General features: G+C 39.7%; 1 protein-coding gene and 1 long non-coding RNA gene across 6 annotated transcripts; one reads left to right on the forward strand and one right to left on the reverse strand.

Annotated features, from left to right (window-relative positions):
* Window positions 1-462: 462 nt before the first annotated feature.
* Window positions 463-24715, reverse strand: LOC122994957 (DNA repair protein XRCC4-like). 5 transcript variants are annotated; one of them, XM_044369791.1, is made up of 8 exons: window positions 24588-24714; window positions 19192-19352; window positions 18189-18391; window positions 8936-9102; window positions 8149-8313; window positions 7308-7408; window positions 3666-3798; window positions 463-922 (listed from the first exon to the last, which is right to left on the reverse strand). In XM_044369791.1, the coding sequence occupies exons 2-7, from the start codon at window positions 19337-19339 to the stop codon at window positions 3674-3676; spliced, it is 909 nt and encodes a 302-aa protein (XP_044225726.1). In that variant the 5' UTR covers window positions 19340-19352; window positions 24588-24714; the 3' UTR covers window positions 463-922; window positions 3666-3673. The 5 variants fall into 5 exon arrangements, with proteins under 5 accessions (XP_044225726.1, XP_044225744.1, XP_044225734.1 ...); XM_044369809.1 differs by lacking the exon at window positions 463-922 and adding an exon at window positions 2406-2538; XM_044369799.1 differs by lacking the exon at window positions 463-922 and adding an exon at window positions 2406-2609.
* On the forward strand, window positions 4181-6968 carry LOC122994981. The gene is made up of 3 exons (XR_006406697.1): window positions 4181-4428; window positions 5909-5965; window positions 6368-6968. It is a non-coding gene; the product is annotated as an uncharacterized LOC122994981 (long non-coding RNA).
* Window positions 24716-24729: the final 14 nt, after the last annotated feature.

Consider the following 24729-nt stretch of genomic DNA (forward strand, 5'->3'; position numbering starts at 1 on the left):
AGGCATGTTAAAGGGAAAACATGCCTTTATTAAATTAAGACAAATCTAAAACCCAGTGTATAGTATGAAACATCTCAGGACTGAAACAAGTCACATGTCTAAAATCAATGACAGGCTTTCAAGTGAATTTATCTGATCAGGGAAAGGATGCTTCTCATAAAGGTTTGTTGTTTGCATCTTAGACAGTTTATTTAGAAAATGTCACAAAGGCAAATGTATAACAGTGTAAAATGTTTACTTAAGTCTAAAGCTGACATGAACATGCTTTGTCTTGTGAGACAGTTAACAGTAAATATAATCTAATCATTATATTTCACATGTTAAAATCTTATTTCCTCTCCAGCATGTATTTTTTAAAACATTTCCAGAGAACATTTTCAAAATTAAGTAAAAATATATACGTGTTTGAATCAAAAATGAAAATGAAAACAATACAAATGTATTTTTAATTTTTTTTTTTTTTAAAAAAGACACAAATGCCGTTTTTAGAATATTTAAAATTAAATCTATAAACATGTTTTTTGCAATTTTCTAAATGGAACCACTGTCTAAAATATTCAGTATAGTCTCCTAATCTTTCACACGTTTCATCCTCAATCGCACATTGTCATCCATTCATCTGTAAGTTATCCTCATACACTGATCTGCACATCCCTTTATAAAATTGCCATATTGATGGGAAGTGTGGAGGAGAGTGTAACATTCCTGTGGGGATTACTAAACCAGGAAGCGCGTGTTGTGGGATTATCCTGGCGGCCACCCGTTGTCTTCAGGAGTTGAGTAGATATCATCAAAATCATAAAAGACAGCAGGCAGGTCCAGATGTCAAAGGTAGAATGGTCAGATAAAGTCCCTGAGTAGTTCTCCATGGGTTCATTACTGTCAGTGTGAAGACACACTGTGATGACCTCAGGACCTAAAGCTGGTAAGGGAAGAGGTGAGGAGGTGAAGACAGTGAGAGACAAACTAACCCTATTAACCCTCTGCTAAACACCCCTCAGGTAGTTTGGGCCACAGAACATCTACAGAATAAAAGGGCAGATCAAAACGAGAAGAAGTGGGGAGGTCAAATTATCGTTTGCAAAATGCAGGTTTACAAAATGGAAATTAAAGAGTTTAGTTTATTTTCATAATGAAAAGAGGGAGGAAAACATCAGCATGACATGATGAATAAGCAGCAACATAGCAGCTTTAGTGCCTTGGTGACACCCTGTTTTCTGGGTGTAGCCTGATGTCCTTCAGTAGTGTTACTCTTTCTCTGGTCTCACACGGAGCCAAGGCCACGGAGCTTGGCAGCCGGATTTCGAGCTCAGGGTGAAGTCGAACTCTTGAGAAATTGCTTCCATACTCCAGGTCCAGATTCTCTTACACATTCTCCAAGTCATTAGCAGCAATGCCATCAGTTCCAGAGGAAGCACTGGAGGGCGTTAAGTGCCTGTTATCACATGGCCACTAACGCATCTCAGCTAAGTCTTTACGGCAACACTGGTTAGAGCACAAAGTCTGGGGCACATGGTAAATCACGGTGGCATTAATTTGCTCGTCTTTTGATTTATTCAAGACAAGACACAAGCAGTGGGCGTCTCATGAGAGTTGCGGCAGGTAATTGTCACAGTTAAGGCGAACCAGATGGCAGTAACATGCTCTGGCTTTCTGAAAATTGCTTTCACAATCTGGGACAAAATCTGGCATCAAATTTGGGGACATCTCCAGGATTCTGTTGCCTGGTTGTCATTGTTTTGGTTGTGTGAAATGAGGTGAGGGCTGAGTGGCGGTAAGTAGCTTGCCACAATGCTGGAGAGGGATCAAGAGAACCTGTTTCTCACAACCGCCTTAGATTTAGAGCTTTAATCATGTTAATTAGTCCTGGAAGTCATCTATTCACTTAGGAAGAGGGTGGAGAGAGGACAGAGAGAAAGCAAGGCGATGACAGGAAAAACAGAAAGGGATAGAGGATAGAAATATAAAAAATATATACCTTTACACTGGGGAAATACAGTGCATTGTATAAATACAAACCAAGACTGAATTGCACTGTGAGTGAGGAGCTCATGTTATTTGTTTAGAGACAACAACAAAAAAGACACAAGCAACAAAGGAAATCTGATAGAATGCAAAGGCAAGGATGAAAATGAAAAAGTTTATGCTTTTACTGGAGCTCACAAGCTTTTGCTGTCAGTGCTTAGTTGGACCAAGCGACACTAAACACTGCAGTCATTTTCAGTGTTGTTTATTTGCCAGCCAACACCCAAATGTAAGCTGAGGGAGGATGTTATGAACTTCATGGAAGTGTAGCTACAACAAATGAGAGGTTATCTTATATGTACCATTGACTGATGACATGATGGCAACTAAAATCTGATATTATCCCAGTGCGACACATTTTGCAACTTAATCTGGAGATATAAAAAGGTTAAAATATTTATTTATGCTTTTTTCAGACTATACATACAGCAAATGTTGCTTTTCAGACTCAGACTCTTGTGTAGCAGTAGCATACAAACAACATGCAGTGTTTGCGTGATCCCATTTGCAGTCCTAGAAAGCAGAAGTCCAAGAATCTATGGTCATTCAGCCATAGTGCATCAGTATGAGAGAACATCCAGCTGCTGAATGAGAAAAGACCTCACAACATTGTATGTTTAAGCCGGATATTCAGAACAGGAGACACTGAAAAACCAAACATTAACAGGGGCTGATTAATCTCTTTAAGTCTGTCAGACCCACCAGTGAGTCCACCGTTACAAAGTCATGTTGTTAGATGTTCACACCCATAGAAATACATTTTAAATTCTAGCCACAATCCCAAGGGAAACTCAGAAGCGTTTATGAGGTTATATACCGTTGATAGAATATGAAGAAACATTGTGTTTGTTTTTTGCCAAGTACATTTTTACAAACCCCAAACATGTCATGTCATGCATTTAATCCATCCTGCTTATTAGGAGATGATGGTAACCGGTCTAGCAGCTGGAGACCAACTCCACATCTAAGACTAGTTCTGTGGTAAAGACAGCGGGACAACTATATCCCTGATGAGTAATGCAATCAATACCAAAAGATAAAGAGAAAAAAAAAAATACTAGACATAACAGGCCAGAGCTGTGACCATTGGATGCTGGGAAGTGGCAGACATTCTGCATCTGCGGGTTTTTCTGTGACGATAAAATGATGAGTCAATATTTGAGAAGAATAAGTAATTGGGAGATAAAAATTCAGTAGGGCACCCCACATCTGTTATTGCGGTGGTTTAGTCAGACGTTTTTCTGAATGCAGAGACTGAAAAAAAAGTCATGAATGAATTTTGAGGGAAAAGAGAAAAATGTTTCATAGGGCCATTAAACTCAAAGATTGAAATGATTTTCTTGCATTGCTGTTAAAATCTGGTTTTGAGCCACATGGAACAGCTTTTTTTTTAAATGAAGGAACAGTAAGAAGTTTGTGTGATGTTGACACTATCTTAATATGACCTACTTTAAAATCTGCGATATATAATTTGGCCCTCTCCTAAATTTTCTATGTTAAGTTCTGTCCTTGTACTGCTGCAGTATGTGAAAAGAGGCTCCCCAGACATCTTTATGAACCAATAAAAGTAAGTAATTTAAGGAAAGTAGCTATGGTACCAATTATGGCGACACATTGGTTTCACTGGTTATCTGACAAACCTGTGATACTATTCCAGCTCAGAAGGTTCCGGGCTTGGGGAGTGAAGCAAGTGACGTTTCCGTCTCGGTAGTACATCCTCATCATCAGAAAAGGTGTGGTCCACGGGGATGCCATGGCATGTCAGATCACGACCTGCAAACAGTATGTGCACACACACAGAGCCGTTCAGAAAACAGTCAGGGCAGTTAATCTGAAAAAATCCATCATGTCTACTGTATGGCAAAGGTACTAGATGCCAATTACGTTGCTTCAAACTCAAGCAGGTAGCTCCAGGTTTGAAAAGTGAAGCCAATGGAGAAGTGGCTTAAACCTGCATTCATTCTAGTGGCCAGCAGGGGGCGACTCCACTAGCTCCAAAAAGAAGTCAGATTGTATGAAAGTCTACGAGAATTGATCCTACTTGACTCACTTGATTTATTACCTCAGTAAACAGATTCCTAATGAGTTTATGGTCTAAATCGCTAGTTTCAAGTCTTCTTAAATACATCATGATGTTCATTTTGTAAATTATGGCCCCATTTAGAGTAGAACAGATGATAAAGCAGGGTATGCTTTTGGGCATGGCCCACACTGACAACACTGATTAGATAATGCAACTGGCATAAACCCAGATTCACTGAGTGTAGCCATAGCCATGGCCATCACTATTGCAGTGTGTTTTCAGTTCATTAAAGTTAATTGTAACATTTTGGTCACCTAAAAGTCTTGTTCAGCATTTGGTTCTACTAAGAGACCCTCTAAGGTGGATGTTCAGTTTTTCCGGTAAGTACATTTGGTTTTAAACGTTTGAAGCCAGTTTTTCGCTAGCAAAAATTAGCATTAGCACTAGCATTATCACAATTAAACATAGACTGTAAATGCATCATGCTAACCAAGCTAGCAGCTAGCTCCACCCTCTTCAAATATAGTCACTTCTGGCTCCAAAAATCCAAGATGACTACGGTCCAAAATCAAGGCTTCAAAATGGGAGTCCACAAATCAATGGGTGACGTCACGGTGGCCATGTCCATTTTTTTTACAGTCTACATTCAACATAAAACAACTGAACTGCAAGTTCAGTCAAATGCCTCTAAATGCCTGCATGCTAATATCTTGTCTTGCTCCAAATTTTTGAGATTGCTGGTGGTTTCATTACTGAAGCCCAAATTCTCCATCTTCATCGGTTAAACCTATCCTCCATCAGTGTCACTTGTGGCACATTTGTGGCAGTTTCAGGGCATATTGCCTCAGATAACCTTTGTTAACCCCAGTCAACTCCACCCCTGATGTCCTGCAACCTTTATCGGGAAATGAGATCTGGCATTCCACACAAGCTGGATCACACTGGTATGCAATCGTTTATATACGGACAGACATACAAACACACCTGTTTGCCCTTTAACACTGCTGCTAGCCTAGTCAAATTCGAAGATCAACAGATTGAGCAGTTGTGTTAGATAAAAAGAAATACTTCGAAGAGTTGAGATGAACTGATTAGGAGATAAAAGACATAATGTGAATGATGAAGTTAATGCCACTGTAGATATTTAGAGCAAAATAAATAAAGAGCAGATTAAGTCTGTCAGTTTTTTCCATTACTACTCTCCCTATCGGAACACTGACACCCTCTCATCCGTTGTGTCACACTGCCTCTCCTTTTATTCTCCTACGTCCTTCTCTACCTCTTTTATCTTCTGTCGCCCCAATGTGAGTGATATGCTTCCTGTTGTCACTATCAGATGCTAAACCTGGAGGGAACAGGTCAAAGAGAGAGTTTCTTCTTTCGTCTCCATTTCTGCTCTGTCATTACTCTCTCTTATCAGGCCTCAGCAATATGAAAACACAGCCTGAGGCACGAGGGGTTAACTAGGGCCAAGCATGTAACAGGGGAATTGTGTAGCCCACTATGTCATTAAAGTTTGGGTAGATTTCTAAATGTAAATAAAACACCAGTCTGCTATTGCGCACACAGTTTCAGATCTGGGTCAAACTTTGCAATAACCAAATGGGTGGGGCCTAGCATAGAACGTTACAAATGTCAGTGAGGTCTAAGAGTTTACTTAAATTACTATTGTGTTTACTGAATGTGTAAACTCACAAGATTATTGTGGCGCATATTAGGTGGCTGTGAATTAATTGATCACTGGGGTTACCAGACTATGGCTGCACAAAATAAACAAAAAGGAGTAACAATGCATTAGGCAACTATTAGCATAATGTAACAGGCATCAACATTATTATGTATGGCTTGTTTCCACTACAGTGCTCAAGGCCAGGAGAGAAACGCCCAGAGACTGATTTGTTGGACAGCTGAATTAGTGTAAATATAACACGTGCACACAAACACACACACACACACACACACACACACACACACACACACACACACATAATGTTAAAAATCTTAGAATATCAACAGACTAGGCGGATAACTTTATCAAGGCATAGCAATAAAAGATAAATGATGCATGATTTTCACTGGCATGCTGAAAACACAAAAAAGTTTTTAGACTGCACAGCAACAAAGTGTGTGATCCAAGACCCATACTGACGCAACATAGCACAATCTACAACCTCCATCCATATTTACTGAAGCCATGGAGGGGAGGTGTGAGTGCGTATGTATGTGAGTGAGAGAGAGTTCAGCAATTTAGAGCCAAATGACACAACCTGCTGAAGTTACTACAACATCTGTGTGTTTTGCAACTGTATTATCCTCTAGGGGTGGCTTGAGTTTGGCTCTGAACACAAACACAGCCATTGAGAGAGCGATCAGGGGGATATCCCAGCAGAGTGCAGCGCAGTAGTACAGGGGGATATGACTCAGCAGGTGTGATGTCACACTGGCTCTGCATGATGCAGGAAGGGGAAGACCACCTCACGACTGGCCGTGTTGAAGCAATCACAGCAGACTTTGTTGGGTGAGTTTATTTCCCAGAACCCGGCTACCCAAGGGTATATTCTCTGCTTGTGTGTGCTTTTAAGTTTACGTACAAACCCCCTGCTTACATAATCAATTACTTTCAACCATCACTTTTTTTGGACAGTAAAAATCAGCTAAAGGGAAGCTAGAACTCAAGAGTTTCACTGACCGTTTGCATCATTATTGAGTCAGATTGTGACCTATGACATCACAAGGAGTGATGGGAATGAGCGAAAATTTGCCATGTTCAATACTTGCACACCCTGCTCCACCAAGACATGGTGCATGTGTGAGTGAGTGGAATATCGGACCACAATGCGTTGATGGTACATACATTTCTATGAAGATGACCTTTGAGAAAGTCCAAAATGGCTTCAAGTATCCACAGTATCAAGATAGGAAGCCCTTTAAGACTCTAAAGGTTTTTACATGGCCATCAAACTCACACAGTTTTACGTGCAAACTCACAAACACACAGCCAACTGCATCAGGCAGGTGCTGCCTTACCATTGAGAAAAGCCTTTGTTATTTCCCTCTGAGTAATTAGAGATTAAGAAGATATCTCAGTCTGGTTATTATCATCATATTGTTGTTGCAACATATCCTGACACAGGCAAAGAGGAAAAGTTTTTTTGTATTACTCATGAGTAATACTCAATTATTCAGTCTGCCTTGGCAGAGAATGGTCACAGGGCTTAGAGGCAGTTTCCCATCTGATGAAACACAGAGACACACACACCTGTGATGAGGATGGTTGGTTCCAGTGATGGATGGATGTTCTGAATTGTCTCCTCTCTTCTGTCCTGGCTGCCGTCTTCACCTTGAGTTGTGTCATTGTCACTAAAGGAAATGAGAGAGAGAGAGAGAAACTGTCAAAAAATAAAGAAGAAAAATGAAGTTAATGGGTGAATATGCTTTAGAAAATACAGCATCTCACTTAACTATGCTGGCAAAGCTTGTAGGTAATTAAAGTCTTTCATCCCTGCACTGTGGCCTGCAATGACCGAGGATATAAAACAATAAATTTGCCACCATCTGTGTTCTGCAACAGTCAGAGGTGTGGCACATCTGACAGCACTGTGCTGACCTACTTGGAAACAAAACCTGCAAGTGTTTCTCATAAAATGTAGGGAAACTTTTTAAATTAGTATTCAAAATAACAACTCGAATACATTGTGTCTTGCGAATTCTACACATAAATCAAAGAATGTAATAGACAAATGAGTACTGTAAGTCTGCACTAAAGGTGATAACTGTTAGCTAGCATTTGACTGGACTTTGACTTATCAAATCCCTTTGTATAAAGATGTTAAATATGCAGGAATGCATGAGAAATATATGGTCTGATAAACCCTTTTGGGGGCCCTGGGGCAAAAATGAGCTGTGAGCCCCACACAGTGCATATTCCTTATAAAACTATTTGATTAGTGGGCTTATTAGGTGACTGGATACATGCCCTGAGGCAGATGTTAGCTTTTACCAGTAATCCAGACTTGTGTAGAATAAATAAATAATTCACTCATTCCTGCATTTTAAAGCAGAAAGACAGATGTGCCAAAGAAAACAAAAGGTCTGCAAACCTTTGTCTCTTCTGCTCATCTCTCTGCTGGTCATTGGTCTGCTGGAGCTGACGGACAGCATCCTGCAGGCCTCTGATCTTGGCCTTCTTCTCGTTCATCACCATGACAAAACGGGAGTATAGCTCCCTCTCCAACATCTCCTTATCCTGAACCTGCTGCTTCAGCCTGATGAGAAACACACGTATGTGCACAAATACACACAACGTATGACACACAGGTATACATGCATACACAGACAAACATGTTTAAAAAGCTGAAGATTCTTGTTTGTCTGGCGTCCGAGGGTAATTTGCTATGAGGAACAACGCGGGTGACTCTGCCTGCTCAGACATAAGTCACTCTCATTTTCCACCTCTGGCAACACTCTATTCATTGACCAGAAGATAAACAATTACACAAAAAATGCTATTTGAAAATAAGCATCAGGGACATATAAAATGAAAGACACACAAGTGAATCATTAGTAGTTAGTTCCCAGAAATCAGTTTGCAACACTGGGTGGAACCCTCGAAACTCTCAGATGGGTGACCAGTGATGATGTCATACTGTGTGACTGCTGCGCATATAAACAGCTGGCAGTGCAAGTTAAAAAGCAAAGAGGGTTTGCATGAAAACAATACAATCAATAAACAAATACCAGTACTGAATATCTTAAGAGGATAATTAGATTCTGTCTGGGTATTTTCCATTTGAACTTGACATTTCTTCTCCATCACATATTCTTTGATACACACACATTTTAATCCACCAGCACAAAACACAGTGTTGCTTTCCTCCTCAATCTTACTGTCTAAGTATTCGCTGGTGCTGCTGTTTTAGTCTATGGTTCTCCTCCAGTAGCAGGCAGTTTTCTGTCTCCAGATCTGTGCTGTGCTTTAGAGACTGGCCAATCATCTCCCGGTTCAACTCTAGAGGGTCCGGAGCTGGCTGAAGCTCTGCAGAGCCCAAGTGCACCTGATGGACGAAGGAGAAGAAGAGAAGAAAAAGAAGAGGGAAAATGAGAAAGCAAGATCAAATAAGACAATTCATAACATTATACAGTTTTTATAAACTGTTTTTACACAGTTTTGTTTTGTTTTTTGCATGTATTTATGGCAATAAAGATTTCTCTGCAGGGTAGCTGGCCTCACTCTTTATGAATGATTGAGGAGCTCAGCAATGAAGGAGGACCTCAGTGCTGAACCATTCCTCCTCTGCATTGACAGGTGACAGTTAAGGTAGTTCATGGCACACAATAAGCATAACCTCTGGGTGCTTCTCTTTGGACATGTACTGAGCACGTTCAACTGGGAGGAGACCTCAGGACAGATTTAAGACTATATCTCCTAGCTGCCCCGGGAATACCTGGGGATCCTCTAAGAGAAGGAGAGAGAAAGTTACCAGGAAAAAGGACATATGGCACTCTAACCCTGGCATGGGTAAGGCATGAGAAAACAAATACATAAATGGATACATTTAAGCAAAAAAATATACACTCATCTAAAGCAGCTTCCAGAACCTGCTTACAGTGAAATTTCAGTAAGCATCTGCACCTCTGCGCCGTCCCAAGAAGCTCTGCTCTGAAGGTGCAACAAACCATTACATCACATTTTCTTTGAAGTGGGAGACTTTATGTGATGATGAGGTGTTTTCTTCTGTCTGGTAGAAATACAGGATATATTCATCGGTCAGCAGTAAACTATGCAAGTGAACACACAGTTTCCTCTCCATTGCTTCTTGTCAGTGGCTCTTGGAGTCACAGGCAAGCTTCAGATGTAATAAAACATTCCTCATTTGGTTTACATTTTGGCACAAACTTACAGAGCAGGGCTGAGGCACTGCAGCGGGCTAAAGATAAATGTGGAAACCTTCAAACAATTTGACCACGTGTAAAATTTTTGGGATTCTAGCTCTCAAACTGAAATGAATGAATGAAGAATGTAGGGCAAAATGTGTACTAGCTACAATTAGATTAGTTTAACATTTTACACACCCTAAAGGCAAAGAAACACAGAATGACTGAGTGTCAGTATGCACTCATCAAAGCTGTCACGCCAAATATTTTCAACTAGCCATACAAACTGTGTTTGCTTGTTGCCTTGGAGATACCTGTCAAGATTTCCCTCCTCCAGCAACAACATCCTTCTCCTATTCACACACACACAGAGGTGCTGCTCGTGATACACTGGGAAACCAGAAGGTGATGAGGTGCTAAATCTTAGTGGGCTGCGTTGAGGTCGCAGACCCACTGTAATAAAGCCGCCATCTTCAAACACTCTCATAAAATACTTGTCATTTTTGTCCTGGGCTGATGCTGTCCTGGCAGGCCACACAGCTGTTTTCCCCTCCATGGGTGAACATGAACATGTTACAATGAGTCAACGTTCACATCACAAGGCTGTCTCAGTCTATCCGCTATTCTTAGTCTCTTTCTCTTTCTCTAAATATATATAATGTATAATATTACCTCCATTACCTCATATCATATATAAAATCCTTTTTTGCCCTTATGTGCTTTTCAGGCATGAGATAAGAAAACAAAACTGGGATTGCTAATCAAATACTTGCAAGTGGTCAAAAACACTTTTGGTACATTTAAATTACTGCAGACAGTGACTGCTCAAAGGTTAAGACCCCATTCAGTATCATTCCATAATATACTTAAGAATGTGAGATAATTCTGCGAAAAATCTTTTTTGCACAAGTAGTATAAGCCCTCTCAGCTCTTTTGTACTTTCTTATTCGGTGCCAATGCTGCCAATGGTCAGCCTGATCACAACAAGGAAATCAGTGATTTAACAAAAGCCCTCTTAATGGTATCGGGATACAGAGTAGACCACCCAGGATCTAAGGAGGATGAGGCTCCTAAGAACTCATAAAAATCTAGAGAAACATCAGGATGTCACAGTGATCCAGTGCAGGCTCCTCTCAGGGATTTAGAGGATATCTGTGTGTGACACTGATCTTCATAAGTCATCGACAGGTTGACATAGCTGTGATTCAGTGTTTGTGTAAGATGGTCCACCAGTAATACAAAACAGTGAGATTAGTCTAGGTGGAGGTCAAGTGAGAATGGGCAACGTCTGGCTTGGTCATGATTGTGAATTTAGAGTTTTATAAAATAGTTTGTAAAAGTTCTAATTTCTCTACTCAATGATACAGTAAATTTTACACATTAATATCTATATGCACAGATGCAGAGTTGTGCAGTTTTCAAGGAGTGATACTTGCAAAGGCTCTGAAGGTTTGAGCTGCACCTCGCTTCAAACCTTCCTTCAATCTTCTCCTTAACCTGCCTCTACCTGTGCCTAAATCTCCACCGTACTTCCAGAGGAAAGTCACTTAGCAGTAAATCAACCACGTGCGAAAGGATAATGTGAAGGCCTGTGACCCTGACATGCTGAGTACACTAATATTTAAACACTTTAAAGAATGTCGTAATGTCCATCTACAGTAAAAGTCAAACCCTTACTTGTCAAAGTTTGTCATCAAAGTTTAACCCACTGACGCTGTTATATACCATAAATCTTCCTGACTTGCACTGTTCTGCCTCTGTGATCGGTCCCTACTGAAGTGCTGTGCTGGTTTTACCAGTTTAAAACACCAGATATAGAGATCTAAACTGATGGAAGCATAACCCATGTTTACAATAGACTGAAAATTATTTACCAGAGTATTTACTATTAAAAAGCATTTACCAGATTAACACTGGTAATGACACTCAGCTGCTGTTTATTTCATCTTCTCCTTCTTTTAAATACCAAAGATTGTGTATTTTACTGTCTTTGCTTTCAGGGTTTCTGAGAAAACCTGCTGCAGTAAACATGTGAATTCCACATAACCAAAAGTTTATTTCTAACTTACCGTGCAGCCTAAAAGAGGAAGGATGCATAAAACAAGATTTGCATCTAAAAATGTGGCCAAGCAGCATGCTATTTTTTAAAATATCAGTGAAAGATAGTAAAACAGATTAAGGTTCCGTGTGGAAAGAAAGGAAATGTCTAAATAGCTCTCTTTATTTTCTTGAGCTTCTGCTTCTTTCCTGAGACACAGAGATAAAGTTAAAAGTCTGCACACTGCCAGCCGCTGCCAACATGTGGGAGGTCAGACTGCAGTTTGTCTGTGATCCACGACCCACTGCCACATTTTTCTAATGTTACTCAATCTGAAGAACAATAGAATAGTGAAATTGTTCATAACAGTTGTTTCAGCCAAATTAGACATATGACTTTTATACCAAAGGGTTGGCAAATTTTTGACAATTAAAAAATCAGTGCTGCTAATATGAAAGACAGAAAGAATGAGTAAAGACCTCTCAGATGAGATGCATCCTACTGTACATCTCTGTGTCATCTGAGGTAGAGTTCATGACCTTACAAACCCTGAAAAACCTACTTTCAAGATGATATATACAAAATGATACATCATCTACACCAGAAAAAGCAGCACATAAAAGAGGACATCAGATCTGGATTTGAGATTTAGCAGAGGTTGTGAATGTAAAGTCTTGGTTTCAAGATACAAGTGTGTGTGGTCTAACTGTTTGTTTGTGTGTGTGTGTCTCCAGACAGCTAGGCAGATCATAAGGTCAAACCCGTGGAGAAGGGGGGACGTAGGTGTGGAAGACAAAGCCAAAAGAACACAGTCCCTGTGAAAGTGATACCATAACACAGTGTGGGCACAGAAAACACAAAACTTTCTTTATAGCGCCGTCCAACACACTGCTGGAGACCCACCATATGTTCCTAAGGGTCCGAGGACATTAACCCCCTTTAATCAATAACAAGTAGTCAATAACGCTAAATTGACATTATTGTAATACAGAGATTAAATATTCCTGTCATATTAATTTATTTCATTTGCTAAGAAGAGGTCTAGCTCTTAATGAAATTCTTACAATGTCATGCAAGACCAGGACGATGCCCTCAAACTATAATTGAACTCATATTAAAAATATGCTGAACATGCCAGTAATCAAATCTCCTTTTTCTTTATCTTTCTCAAAATAACTATTGTGTTTGAGGGAACGGGGAAGTGAGTGGGCGAGTGCTGTGTGCATGATGACAAAGAGACAGTGTTCAAGGGCAAGCAAGGGTGCACAGTATGGGAAGTGTGGGCATGAAGCAGAGATCAGCTTGTCCCATCAGCTCCGTCGTCCACTGTGCAGAGGCGTAAGGCCAGATAAGGCGCAGGAAGTGAGGGGCGACAGCAGCCAGTCTGTCCCCGATAACACGAAGGTTCCCACAATCATCAGGAATGCCGTGGCACAGTATCAAATAGAGAGAAAAATATACTAAACTTTATTTCAATCACTCAATTTAGGTGAAAAATCATACAAGGCAGGCCCTATTTTACATTAGTTCCATACAGGCTAGGTTAGTAGGTGAAAATAATGGATCAACAACAATTTTGATAATTCGTTAATTGGGTAAGTCATTTATTGAGCAAACATGCCAAACATTCACTGGTTCAGCAGGATTTACTGCTTCCTCCTGTTTTGTGTCATTGATTGATTATCTTTGAGTTTTGGACCCTTAGTTGGACAAAACAAACAATTTAAAGATATGACATTGGGCTCTGGGAAATTTTGAGGTTTCTACTTTCTGTTATTTTATGGTCAATAACAAACAGATTAATCAATAATAAAATAATTATTAGTTGCAGCCCTACATGCCAATACCACAACTGCACAAATACCAGAAATGAGTGGCCTGACAACTCACGCTCAGTGACTGTGAATCACAGGCTGAAAGTCATTTCACTGGGAATTCGTTATGCGAATCCAGATGAAAGCCAGATAAAGAGATCTCTTATCATGTGTTTAAAACGATGAGTCATTCATGTGTGGTTTGCAATTTTTCTTGCTATTTGACAAGGTATTATTACTGCAAATTATATGCACTGTGAACTCCACAGATCTGCATTTTAAAACAGCTGAGAGGCCCAAGAATGTTATTTGATGCACGGTTTGATAATGTTTGGCATGGTAGAAAAGAAAGAGAGAAATGGGACAGCCTTGAGATGTGCCACCAAACACAGTGGTAAAGCTGCAAAATATAAAAAGAGTGGAAGAAAGACACAGACCAGATGTGGAAAAACATCACCAAATGTTAACTCAAAATCAACTTACAGGAAGACAAGAAATAGAAAAACAAGCCAATGGATAACCAAATAAAAGCCGTTGAAGTTAAAAAAGTTACTAGAAAAGAAATATGCATCAAAATTGCCGTATAATGTTTTGTATTGCCATGTTTTTTTGTCTGTACAGCATTTACTTTTAGTCCATTATATCAACTGCTTTCTCATTCAGTAGATTGTATGTAATTCATAGTTCCAAAAACCCCACACTTTGAAATGATATATACATGATTTACAAACATTAGTGTTTGTAAATAATGTAAGCTGTGGAGGCATAACCACACACAAATGAATATTGTACAATTTAGCACTTCATAATTTGGGAAAATCAGAATCAGAGAGGAAGAGAACATATTTCACTACTCCAGTGAAATATGTGAGTGGTGTCCCAATGTGCAGCTGGAATACCCACACAAGCTCTATTTGACAAACATAAAACATGGAGCAATCAGTGTCAAATTCATCCACCCAGAGCCCTCCAAAATCCTGTGGCTTAAGTTACCACAAATGTCAAGAATTAAATCTTCCTGGATCGAAGCTGCGGTCTGAAATAAGAACTGAGCTAAGTGATAGTCAAAGACTGAGTGACAGTTCCTAGAAAATGACAGGAAGCCCTTGTTAGTTTCCAACAGCGCTTTATATTAGAATATTTAGAGTGCAACTTATAACTGCTTATTACTTCCATTATTAAAATGTATTTCAAAAGGAAAAGTTGTTCTCTTCACTAAACAAAAAGAGAGGCAACAGATTGATGACAGAGTAAACCACAAGTCCACCATGATGTTGTCAATCTACATCAGTGAATCAGGCCTGTATTGGTAGTGCTGGAATATTTATTTTTCCACCAGTGACAGATTGGTACTTAAATAGACATTAAGGAGGAGATAATGTCTGACTTAGCCATGTAAAACACCTGCTTAGTAGCAGTTTAACAACAACCACCCAAATTACATTCATCATTACAACTTCTGGGGTCATATTCATAAAATATTAATGTCAGGTTAAGTTCACCACCTGTTTTGTCTTTACCCTCCTTTCTTCTATTCCCAAAGGAAACTTGTCTCATTTTTGGTCATTTCTGCACCCTCAAATTATCCAGCTGGGAAAATATGTTCCACTTTTTAACCTCTGACGTGTAAAAAAAAAAAAAAAAAAAAGGCAGGGAGAGCAAGAAAAGAGAGAAGAAAAGAAGCAGGTGTTAGACAAGAGTAGTAGTTTGCACTTAATGGCTTGTATCATATTTGTGTCTACCACACACACACTCTGCACACAGTGATGATTACAGTCAGCAATGATGTGAGCATGGATTGCATTTTTAAGAAAGCACACACAGGGCTGGATAAATTTGGGCCACTGTCAATCATTTTGTGTGATCTGATTGCTCCTTTTGGCAACAAAAAAAAATCCACCTAAACACCTACAAAAGCATTCATTCACACAAACAATGAAAAAACAATGAAACTGTGTAATTAGGGAATACAAATTCAAATGATGGCTGCTGTTTATTGTTTGTGCCACTTCACAGAGATTCCATGAAAACAAGGTCAGAAAATGTTAGTGATTTGATGGAGTGTATAAAGGATTTTTTTTCCCTAAAGTGCAATGAGATACAATAATCTAGCGCAACACTGATTAGTCAATTAATTGATTAGTTGATCAACAGAAAATGAATCAGCAACTATTTTAATAATCAAATAATCGTTTAAGTTATTTTTTTGAGTAAAAATGCCAAACATTCGCTAGTTTAGTGCTCTCAAATTTGGGAACTTGTTGCTCTTCTTGGTTTACTGTAAATGTAATTGTTGGACTGTTGGTTGGACTAAAAAGACATTTGAGGATGTCACCTTGGATTCCAGGATGTCGATTCATCGTGAACAAAATTGGTAGATTAATCAACAATAACAGACATTAATGGGCTATACAGCCAATAACAATAATCCACTGATTGACTAATAGCCCTGTAGTAGTAACACTACTCTATCAAATTCTATTTTGCAATAATACTTGGAATGAACCACATTTTAAGAAATGTGCCTCTGCGTGTTTCTGTATCTGACAGAAAGAGAAAGTGGGACAAACATCCACAAAACAAAAGGAAATCCATGTTGTGTAAAATATATAATATCGCCATTCCATTATTGAAATATGGGATGAGACCATTTTCCATTCACTTGAAATAACCTGTTTGTCAAGTATGGCACCCAAAGGCTGATAGCCAGGCAACCTCTTCTAAAACCAACAGTATGTCTGCACATGTCCAGACATGGATGCAAGCACACATAGGCACACTTGTATTCATGGCCCACACTCATAGAGGCAAAAAGCCAGGGGGAGTTTGAGGAAGAGAAGGAAAAAATCAACTGTTGTTTAACATTGTTAGATAGAGACGGCCCTATCCATAAATCTGAGTTTTATGGTCTCTACAGTGTTCATAACCCTCTGGCCTTCCCTCTGGTCTCCTCTGCCTACACAGAAGTCACAGGACCCCAAGTGACCTGCTCCCTGGAGGCAACCACATGCTCTCTTAGTTTGGAAGAATAACACCAAAATCTTCTGAAAGCACCATGACCTGTACTCCATCAAACCTGTCACTCACTGTGAATTGTGTAAGAACCACCTTAGCACAGCATGTGATACATGTATCCGTCCACACATTTCTCGTTTTTGTCCGTGACTGTTGCATAAATTTAACAAGGGATGTGCTTTCATGTGGGTAACTTATTGTTTAGATCAATGCAAGCTAACTCGACCTCTCCATTTAACAAACTTTCAACCTTTTTCCCTGAACATTTACAAGCTGTGGCCATAAGACCACAACCTCTTACTGTTGCTATTGGATGAGCGGTAACAAACTAAATGATTCCTATCTGTGGCTTTTTCCATAGTCGCCTGGAGGCACAGGCTTTTCTTATTCTGCAATAATGCGGAGAGACTATAAACCTTATCTTTTTAACAGCCCCCTGTAAAAAATAAGACTTCCTTTCTATTTTGTTGTATGTCATTAGCTGCATTTATCCTCGGGGAACAATGACAGGGATGAGGAGGTACATGATGTTGAGGAATTCAAGGGTGAACTACTGATAGATCTACATAATTAAGAATGACGACTTTCTAAAACAGATAGACACTTGTCTATCCAATTTAGTTAAGGAGTTTGCCATTCCTCTATTGGATAGTATATTATTATATTTTATTAACATATATGATATATCCCTGAATGTTGTCCACATAGTATCATTGATGCAAAACATCTGCAGAGACACACTGCAGTCAGTTTCAGAGCTGCAGTCCAACCTGGTGCCATTTGTCAGCAAAAGAGGTAAGCAGTTTACTACTGAGGACATGTCAATGTGCTCCTCGGGCAAGGTGGGTAGCAACTGCTGCAATTTTTGCCACCTGCTGGCAATCCAGAAAGGCTAATTGAGAAATAAATTCATGAGTTTGAGAGTTTGTCAGACACCAGAACACTCCAGAGCAGCTAAAACTATGAGGCAGGATTTTAAGAACTCTGGAAAGTTATCACAGTGAAATTGCATTTTTTATCATAATAATGGTGAAGTAAACAGTAGATATATGGCATTAACATTTCAAAGTAATCTACAGGAATGTGAGCATGCATTTTGACTGGCCAACAAAGCAATTTGCTGGATGGTGTTGCAGCAAAAGTTGAGCCAGGTTCAACTTTTTTCCCAGACAACCCCTGCATTTATTGTATTTTCTGAATAAAGTCTTAAAGCTGCTGCTTGTGTGTGTGTTTTAAAGTTTATTATATGACCTTTAAAACCTAAAAATGTAAAGGGTGTGTTAACTAAACCCTATTGTATTCCCTTCTGCATGAGGATAAGAGTGACGGTTTCCCATCTTTCTTGTATGTGAATACATATTTGTATAATAATAAATAGCTTCCCAAAGCTTTTGCTCACCGAGATGCCGTTACAGATCTTCTGATATGAGAGATGACAGTGATCTGGAGTGAGCTGGAAAGAATACACCTCTGTGTCACCTACTCTCCTTCCCCCTCCTCTTCCCTCTTCACCTCCCGTTAGTGCTTGAAGAAGATCCTTGACATATCTCTCCCTTGTGACCCCCATGTCATTGGCTTCCCTCGTCACCTCATCTTCTGAAACTGGACACAAAGAAAGCATTTTTCTCATTTTTGTCATACAGTTGAGAGAAACTGGACAGAGGGCAAAGAGGTGGTAGCAGACTGCAGAAGAAAACTATAAACATGAATTATGTAGTAATGCATGAGTGCATGTGAAAGCCGATTTAAAGGGAAGCATGCAGAGAAACCAAGGGGAATGTCATCAGCTGTTGCACAGCTGCTCACAAGGGGTTGAGGGTCCCAATTAACACATCAAACACAGAAACACTGACGACCCAGAAGCCTGCACATAGCTGTCACAACCCCATCTCTGCCTGTCAGCTCTGCAGATGGACAGCAATAGAAAACTAGGGAGCAGTTATGTTCCAGGTGTCCCTCCAGAGAAAACATACACATGTGCATATGTAACCATACACACACACACTGAACACTGACTTGCATATACAAAGGCAAGCCTTGTAGAGTTTAATCTACTTTATACACCTGTAAGCTGCAGCACAAGAGTGAAGAGGGATGAATGAAAACAAGGTCATTGCTGTGCCTCTGGTTAAAGGACCAACAGTTATAATATTATGAGACAGGATTCAGCCAGGTGCCTACACAGTTTGGACAGCCTGATGAATGGTAGACCTGCTGACAACCCAATCTAGTCAGCACAGAAAAGATGCAAGTCTTTGTAGTGCATATAAGCTTAAAATTGTGGGTAAAATCGCTACAAATGTGGCCTGAGAATGTTGTGAATATTGTGATAAAGTCGCTAATGACTGATCTGTAGCAGACTCAACCTATACCTGTATCCTTACATGTAACACATACTGTACCTTCTCCAATCCATGCAGAGCTGCCATCAGTGAGAGCTAGTGTGAACCCAGCGCCAAGGTCTATGGCCCAGTCTACTCGCAGGAAATAAGGGGTGCCTGGGTCAGTGGTTACAGCAATCTGTCGAATTTTACCACTCATGTCTCCCATACGGCCTTCAGACCTGTAGACAATCAAAGACAGGAATTCAGAAACTCTTAAATATCTGGTATTAGCTATGGCCTTTTTTGACTAATTTTTATGAATACTGAGTCTATTTTAAATATATCTGAGACATTTTGTTTAGATTTCTCTAAATCCATCTTTCCTTGTAGGCCAGATTCCTCTCTATCCTCCAGCAGGCTGTTGCGGAAGCTATTTACATAAAATTAGCATTATTAATGACCACCTACTCTGATCCCAATCAGAATACAACCTAATGAATAATGCAAATTCCCTTATGCCCTATCTTTACCTGGAGTAATGGCTGCAGCTGGAGACGTCAGACAGTATATAACAGCCTATGAACCAGAGTTTGATCCTGAATGGGAAGGGGAAGAACCTGCTGTTGCACAGTTGATATTTCAAAAGGATGTTTCAGAGCAGTAAGATTGTGTCGAAGTATCCTCACAAAGTACAACAGCAGACTTCCAGTGTCCTGCTTTGCTCGTCATCCGGCTACGATACAAACTACAGAAGTTGCGTAGCGCTGTGCAGAGGTGGGCTGATGCTAAAGCTTCCTAGCATATTTGATTTGACTCTCTGGAGTGACGTACTAACAGGTTCCGCCTCAATGCCACTAGCTCTTGAGCTGTGAATTTCAAAATTTCAAACAACTTAAAAAGATCGAGGACATTGAATTGAGTAATTTAACAGCGCAGGAGGGCCCCCACCATCACCCTAATCATTCCCAAAGCTCATTTTTCTTGTTTTCCACAACACCAGACCTTTAACAAGGAGCCAATGTGATTCATTGTTTCCAGCAATGAGGCCACTGCATTGTGCTCAGGATATTTAGTGTGCCTGCTGTTACATTGTCTTTAGAAAAGACAGCCCTCCAATCAATTTTGATGTTGTACGGTTGTGTTAATCTTTCTGTTGCATCAATGTGCCTCATTGTTTTACTTCATGGATTTCGTAATAAAAGCCTCGGTGTGTGTCTTCAATGGGGGTCTCATTGAGTCAGTGGAACCACATGGAGATTAACAGGTTTTGGCAGGATTTTGTGTGGGAGTGTGGGCTCCCTAACCACAAAACAAGGTAATTACATACTATGAAAGATACATTGAAGACTATTACCTAAAAGGCCCAGTCTGTGGTCTGATTTTATTCTGTGTGTGCATTTATCCAAAGATATAAAATACATGTATTTCAGAGTGTGGGTCTAAACATCCTCGCCTTGCATAGTAAAACTACATCTCATGACCTGTTTTTACAACCAAATAGCCACTTGAGATGGATTAAGCCTGATTAAGCTCTCTAAACTGACAAACCTTCGCAACAAACCTTAAAACTACATGCATGATTCTGCAACTGCATGGACTTATTCAGATACTGGTGGATAGTTGACATTCCCAGAAATGGAAATTTACCCAGTTTGAAAATAGGGAGCAAAGACCAATGCCAGCCTTGCAAGTCATGCGTGCAATCAGGTGAAGGGGTTTGGATTAATGTAAACGAAGGAGAGAATAGCCGATTATTTACTACTGCAGCCAATCATGTCTCAAGGAAATTCATCCATGGCCATTTCTGACCACAGTGAGCCAAGCAAAAATTACTTTATACTGATACTAAATCATTATTCGCAAATACTACACTGTTCAGTGTGATTACTGAGCATGATTGTTTGATAATGTCACCTTACCCTCAGGCTAATGTCTTGGCTAACTGACTGAGTACTGCAGTTTAGGTTCAGTCCATTGCCAGAAACAGCCTATGTTCAACAGAAGAGTTACAAAAGATGTTGATCTAAGGATTACAATATGATCTATGAAATTGTTCCTAAAAGGTCCCTTTGGTCTATTGGCTACACATTGTCTTTTTTTCTCTGAAATAGCTTGAGAAACTTTTACTTGATTGCGGATGTCCAGGCCAGAACATGTGATTACTGCTTCCACGTGAAGTGAGAGGTGAGTTGGACATCTCCCCTACCTAAATACAGGGCAAAGAGTGTGGAGATGGAGGGAAAAGGACAGCTAAATTGGCAGTTAGCCAAGTTGGACATGTTTAAAAAATGAAAATGAGCCCCTTCGGTCACTGTGCTATAAGTTATGACGTGACAGCACGTTTTTTGGGTGGGTTTTTGTATTTTTTCTTTATATCCACCATCATATATGCTGACAGAGCAGGAGGTCAAGGTTATTCAAAATGAGAGATAAAGCAGAGATCTGACAGACACACACACGGACATACCAATGTATGCACATGTGCACATGCACAAAGAACCTTCCAACAGATTAAAGTTGACCCTTTGTGCTTCAAGAAGGGGTGTGGCTGGATGAAGGGGCTGAACAAGATGAGGGAGCTGAAGGGTTCAACTTTAACCTCATAAAGTGAGCCCAGCTACTCATTAGTTACTGTAACATCTGTTGTGCAGGGACGATGACCCTGTGGTAATGACAGAAGGACACTCCAATTAAATAAACAGCGCTGTCTGTCAGGAATGGCAAACCGCGCAAAACCTTCAAAGTCAATCCTGAAGTCTTCCTGTTGGCATCTGTTTAGTTACTCGATTAGCACACACAATCACTGGAATGTTTAAATCATCAGCCATAGCTCCCCTACAGTCATGACACACAGCCTTTATCCTCTTCTCTTACTCCCTCTGTAATTTTTTGCTCAACCTTTTCATTGTCATTTCTTCAGCTTTGCCTCATATGAAAACAGAAAGACATAACTCTGTGTGTAGGAAGTACTAGGCAAATGAGGGATTTTCTAGAGAGTCCAGTCAGAAAGAGAGCCTCTAATTATGAATCTAGTGTTTTAAATGAGGAGTTCATACAGAGCAGAAGAAGCCAAAGCAGTTAACTGTCTCTTTAATGGGCCCTGACAATTAGGCAAGTCCTCTCACTGTGCTTTCACTGGACTTTCTCCTCATGCTTTGATGAGGGTTGAGATGAACAAGAAAACTCTTTGGCTAGTCCGCTGTTACTGTGATCAGTCAAGGATTATTTTTGCAATGCTGTCCCAAATAGCAGCAGGCCTTTTCTTCATTACTCTTCCCACGTATCATCTTTCTTAGGACACTTGATATATGAACAGTATTCAGCAAATAGCTAATATAATATGTTGTAAAACAAGTCTTATAGGCTAAAAATGTGTCTGTAGGTAAAATCTTGCTGACACCATGATCATGTCAGTGGCAGAAATAATGAAATGTGACCGTGACCTGACTGATGCATGTCTCAACACAAAACAAGGTTTGAAAAACTACAGCATGGACACTTTTAGTGCATATATTCTTGCTGCTTGCAGAGGAGACAGTGATGTAGTGCAAATGGGTCAGGGTCATACAGACACTACATTTTCCTAAACTCCTCCTTATAGATTGAAAGATTTCCTGTCACCTTACGGTAGCAAAAGTATTTGGAGACTGGTGACAACTGCAAAGTGGAACAAGTGACCTCCACCTCCGCCAAATATCATTGGCAATGTGTCTTCTTAGTGGACTGTGTTGCCAACATAGCCTTACAAATGTATTTATCTCTATGCTCCTCAAGTGAACATGCTCGCTTGACTTAATCCTCAATAATAATTTCAACTCTACTGCCAACTTTAATGGCACTGAGTGAAAAAATAAGAACAGAAGCTGAAATCACACAAAGACTAAATATTACTTCAGTCAATAATTCATATTCCATAATAGAAACTGTACCACTAAAGCATTCGTTAGCATAGAAAAAGTTATCTGCAAACTACTGGAACAAACAGGAGTGAAACAGCGATCACATCAACTTCAGTACTGTATTCAAATCATTGAAGAGAAGACTCATTTGAAAAAGACGGCAATCATTTTAAACAAAACAACATGTCTACCCTGCCAGGCTTGTACAATTAAGATCAGTAATTCTGCATACACATTAAGTTGTATGTAACCTCTAGCCTAACCCTGGATACAGCTGCACAATAACATTTTCACATATCCAATATAGGGATGAGTTACAGTGAAAACCTGCTTAAATGAAAAGCAAAACTCAAATGTACAGGGGTTTTTCCTTGGTGATTAACGGTTCTGTAAAAGTATTGAGCCTCTGGCACAAGAAAACCAGTGTAGGCCTAATTGAATTGCCAACATGCTCTGCAATTTGTAAAAGTCATATTTCATTTAAGGGTTAAAACACTAAAGAAAACATGCGACCATTGTCCCCCCCAATGGATAGCTTCCCCTAACATTGCTTGAATGAAATTTTTCTCTTGGCATCAAACTTAACATGTTATGCACAGATAAACACCTTAAGTAATGATGTTCTCTCTCATTATTCTCCCATCATACTGAAGCTGAACTGATTTAAAAAATCAGCTCAGTAGTTAGGCATGGATGTAAACGGATCACTTTACTGTAAACAATAAAACTTAATGACATTAAGAGGGATGTGAGTCTGTTTAAAGTTTACGCGTCATCTCTTGCTCTTAGAAACCAGACTCACCACCCAAACACGTAAAATCACTTTTAACTGACAGCCAGTTTTCGGCCACGCTTGTAGCAAAATATGTTAAACATTTTTTATGTGTGGTTTGCAATCTGACACATTTCTTCTTCCACACAGAACTCTCTGGGGTGTCTGGGAAGGAAAAATTGAGGGCGATTTGAAACACGCATTAAATGCAATCAAGATGCTGTTGTGGCTAGCTGACTGTACCCCATTGTGAAAACTTTGAGGGAAACGTGGACCACAAAAATTTCAGTCTGACGTCATCAAGTGAGGACTTTATCTATTATAGACCTATAAATATCAATCAAATCTCTCTATAGGGTTCAATTAACTGTATAATTGCTTAATTGCTAAATACAGTAAGTGATGTTTAAATTGCTTTTTCCACCTGACCAAACTTCAAAAATCCAACCAAACATCCTGAGGTATTAAATTTACAGTTCTGCGAAATCAAGCAGATGTTTTCATTTTAGAAGCAGTATCCATGCAATCTATCAACTTTAACCAGTTAATTGTCTGCTGATCGACTGGTTAAGCAGTGTTTGAGCACTATGCTTTAGGATACAGATTTTTACTTTCTTCTCTTTCCTGTATAATACAGCTTTCAGTATTATCCCCACCATGTTTACACTAATATAAAACTACACCATGGTGGTAAGGAAGGGCGCCGAGTGATTCAGCGTTGCTTGAATACTACAGTGGTTAAATGCACTGTATATTTAGTGTGGGTAAAATACTTAGTAAATATTGTTTTTCAAAACACTTACGGTATTGTATAGGCTAACTACTGCAGTGTCCAAACGACGCATTTTTGTATGAAACCGCTTTTTCTCTCAGTTGACAGTTCTTTTGACAGCAGTTTCAACCTTCAACTCTTGTTTCCTCAGCCAATCAGCAAACGGTTTTGCA

Source organism: Thunnus albacares, chromosome 2 (genome assembly GCF_914725855.1).
Source record: "Thunnus albacares chromosome 2, fThuAlb1.1, whole genome shotgun sequence".
NCBI classification, from domain to species: domain Eukaryota; kingdom Metazoa; phylum Chordata; class Actinopteri; order Scombriformes; family Scombridae; genus Thunnus; species Thunnus albacares.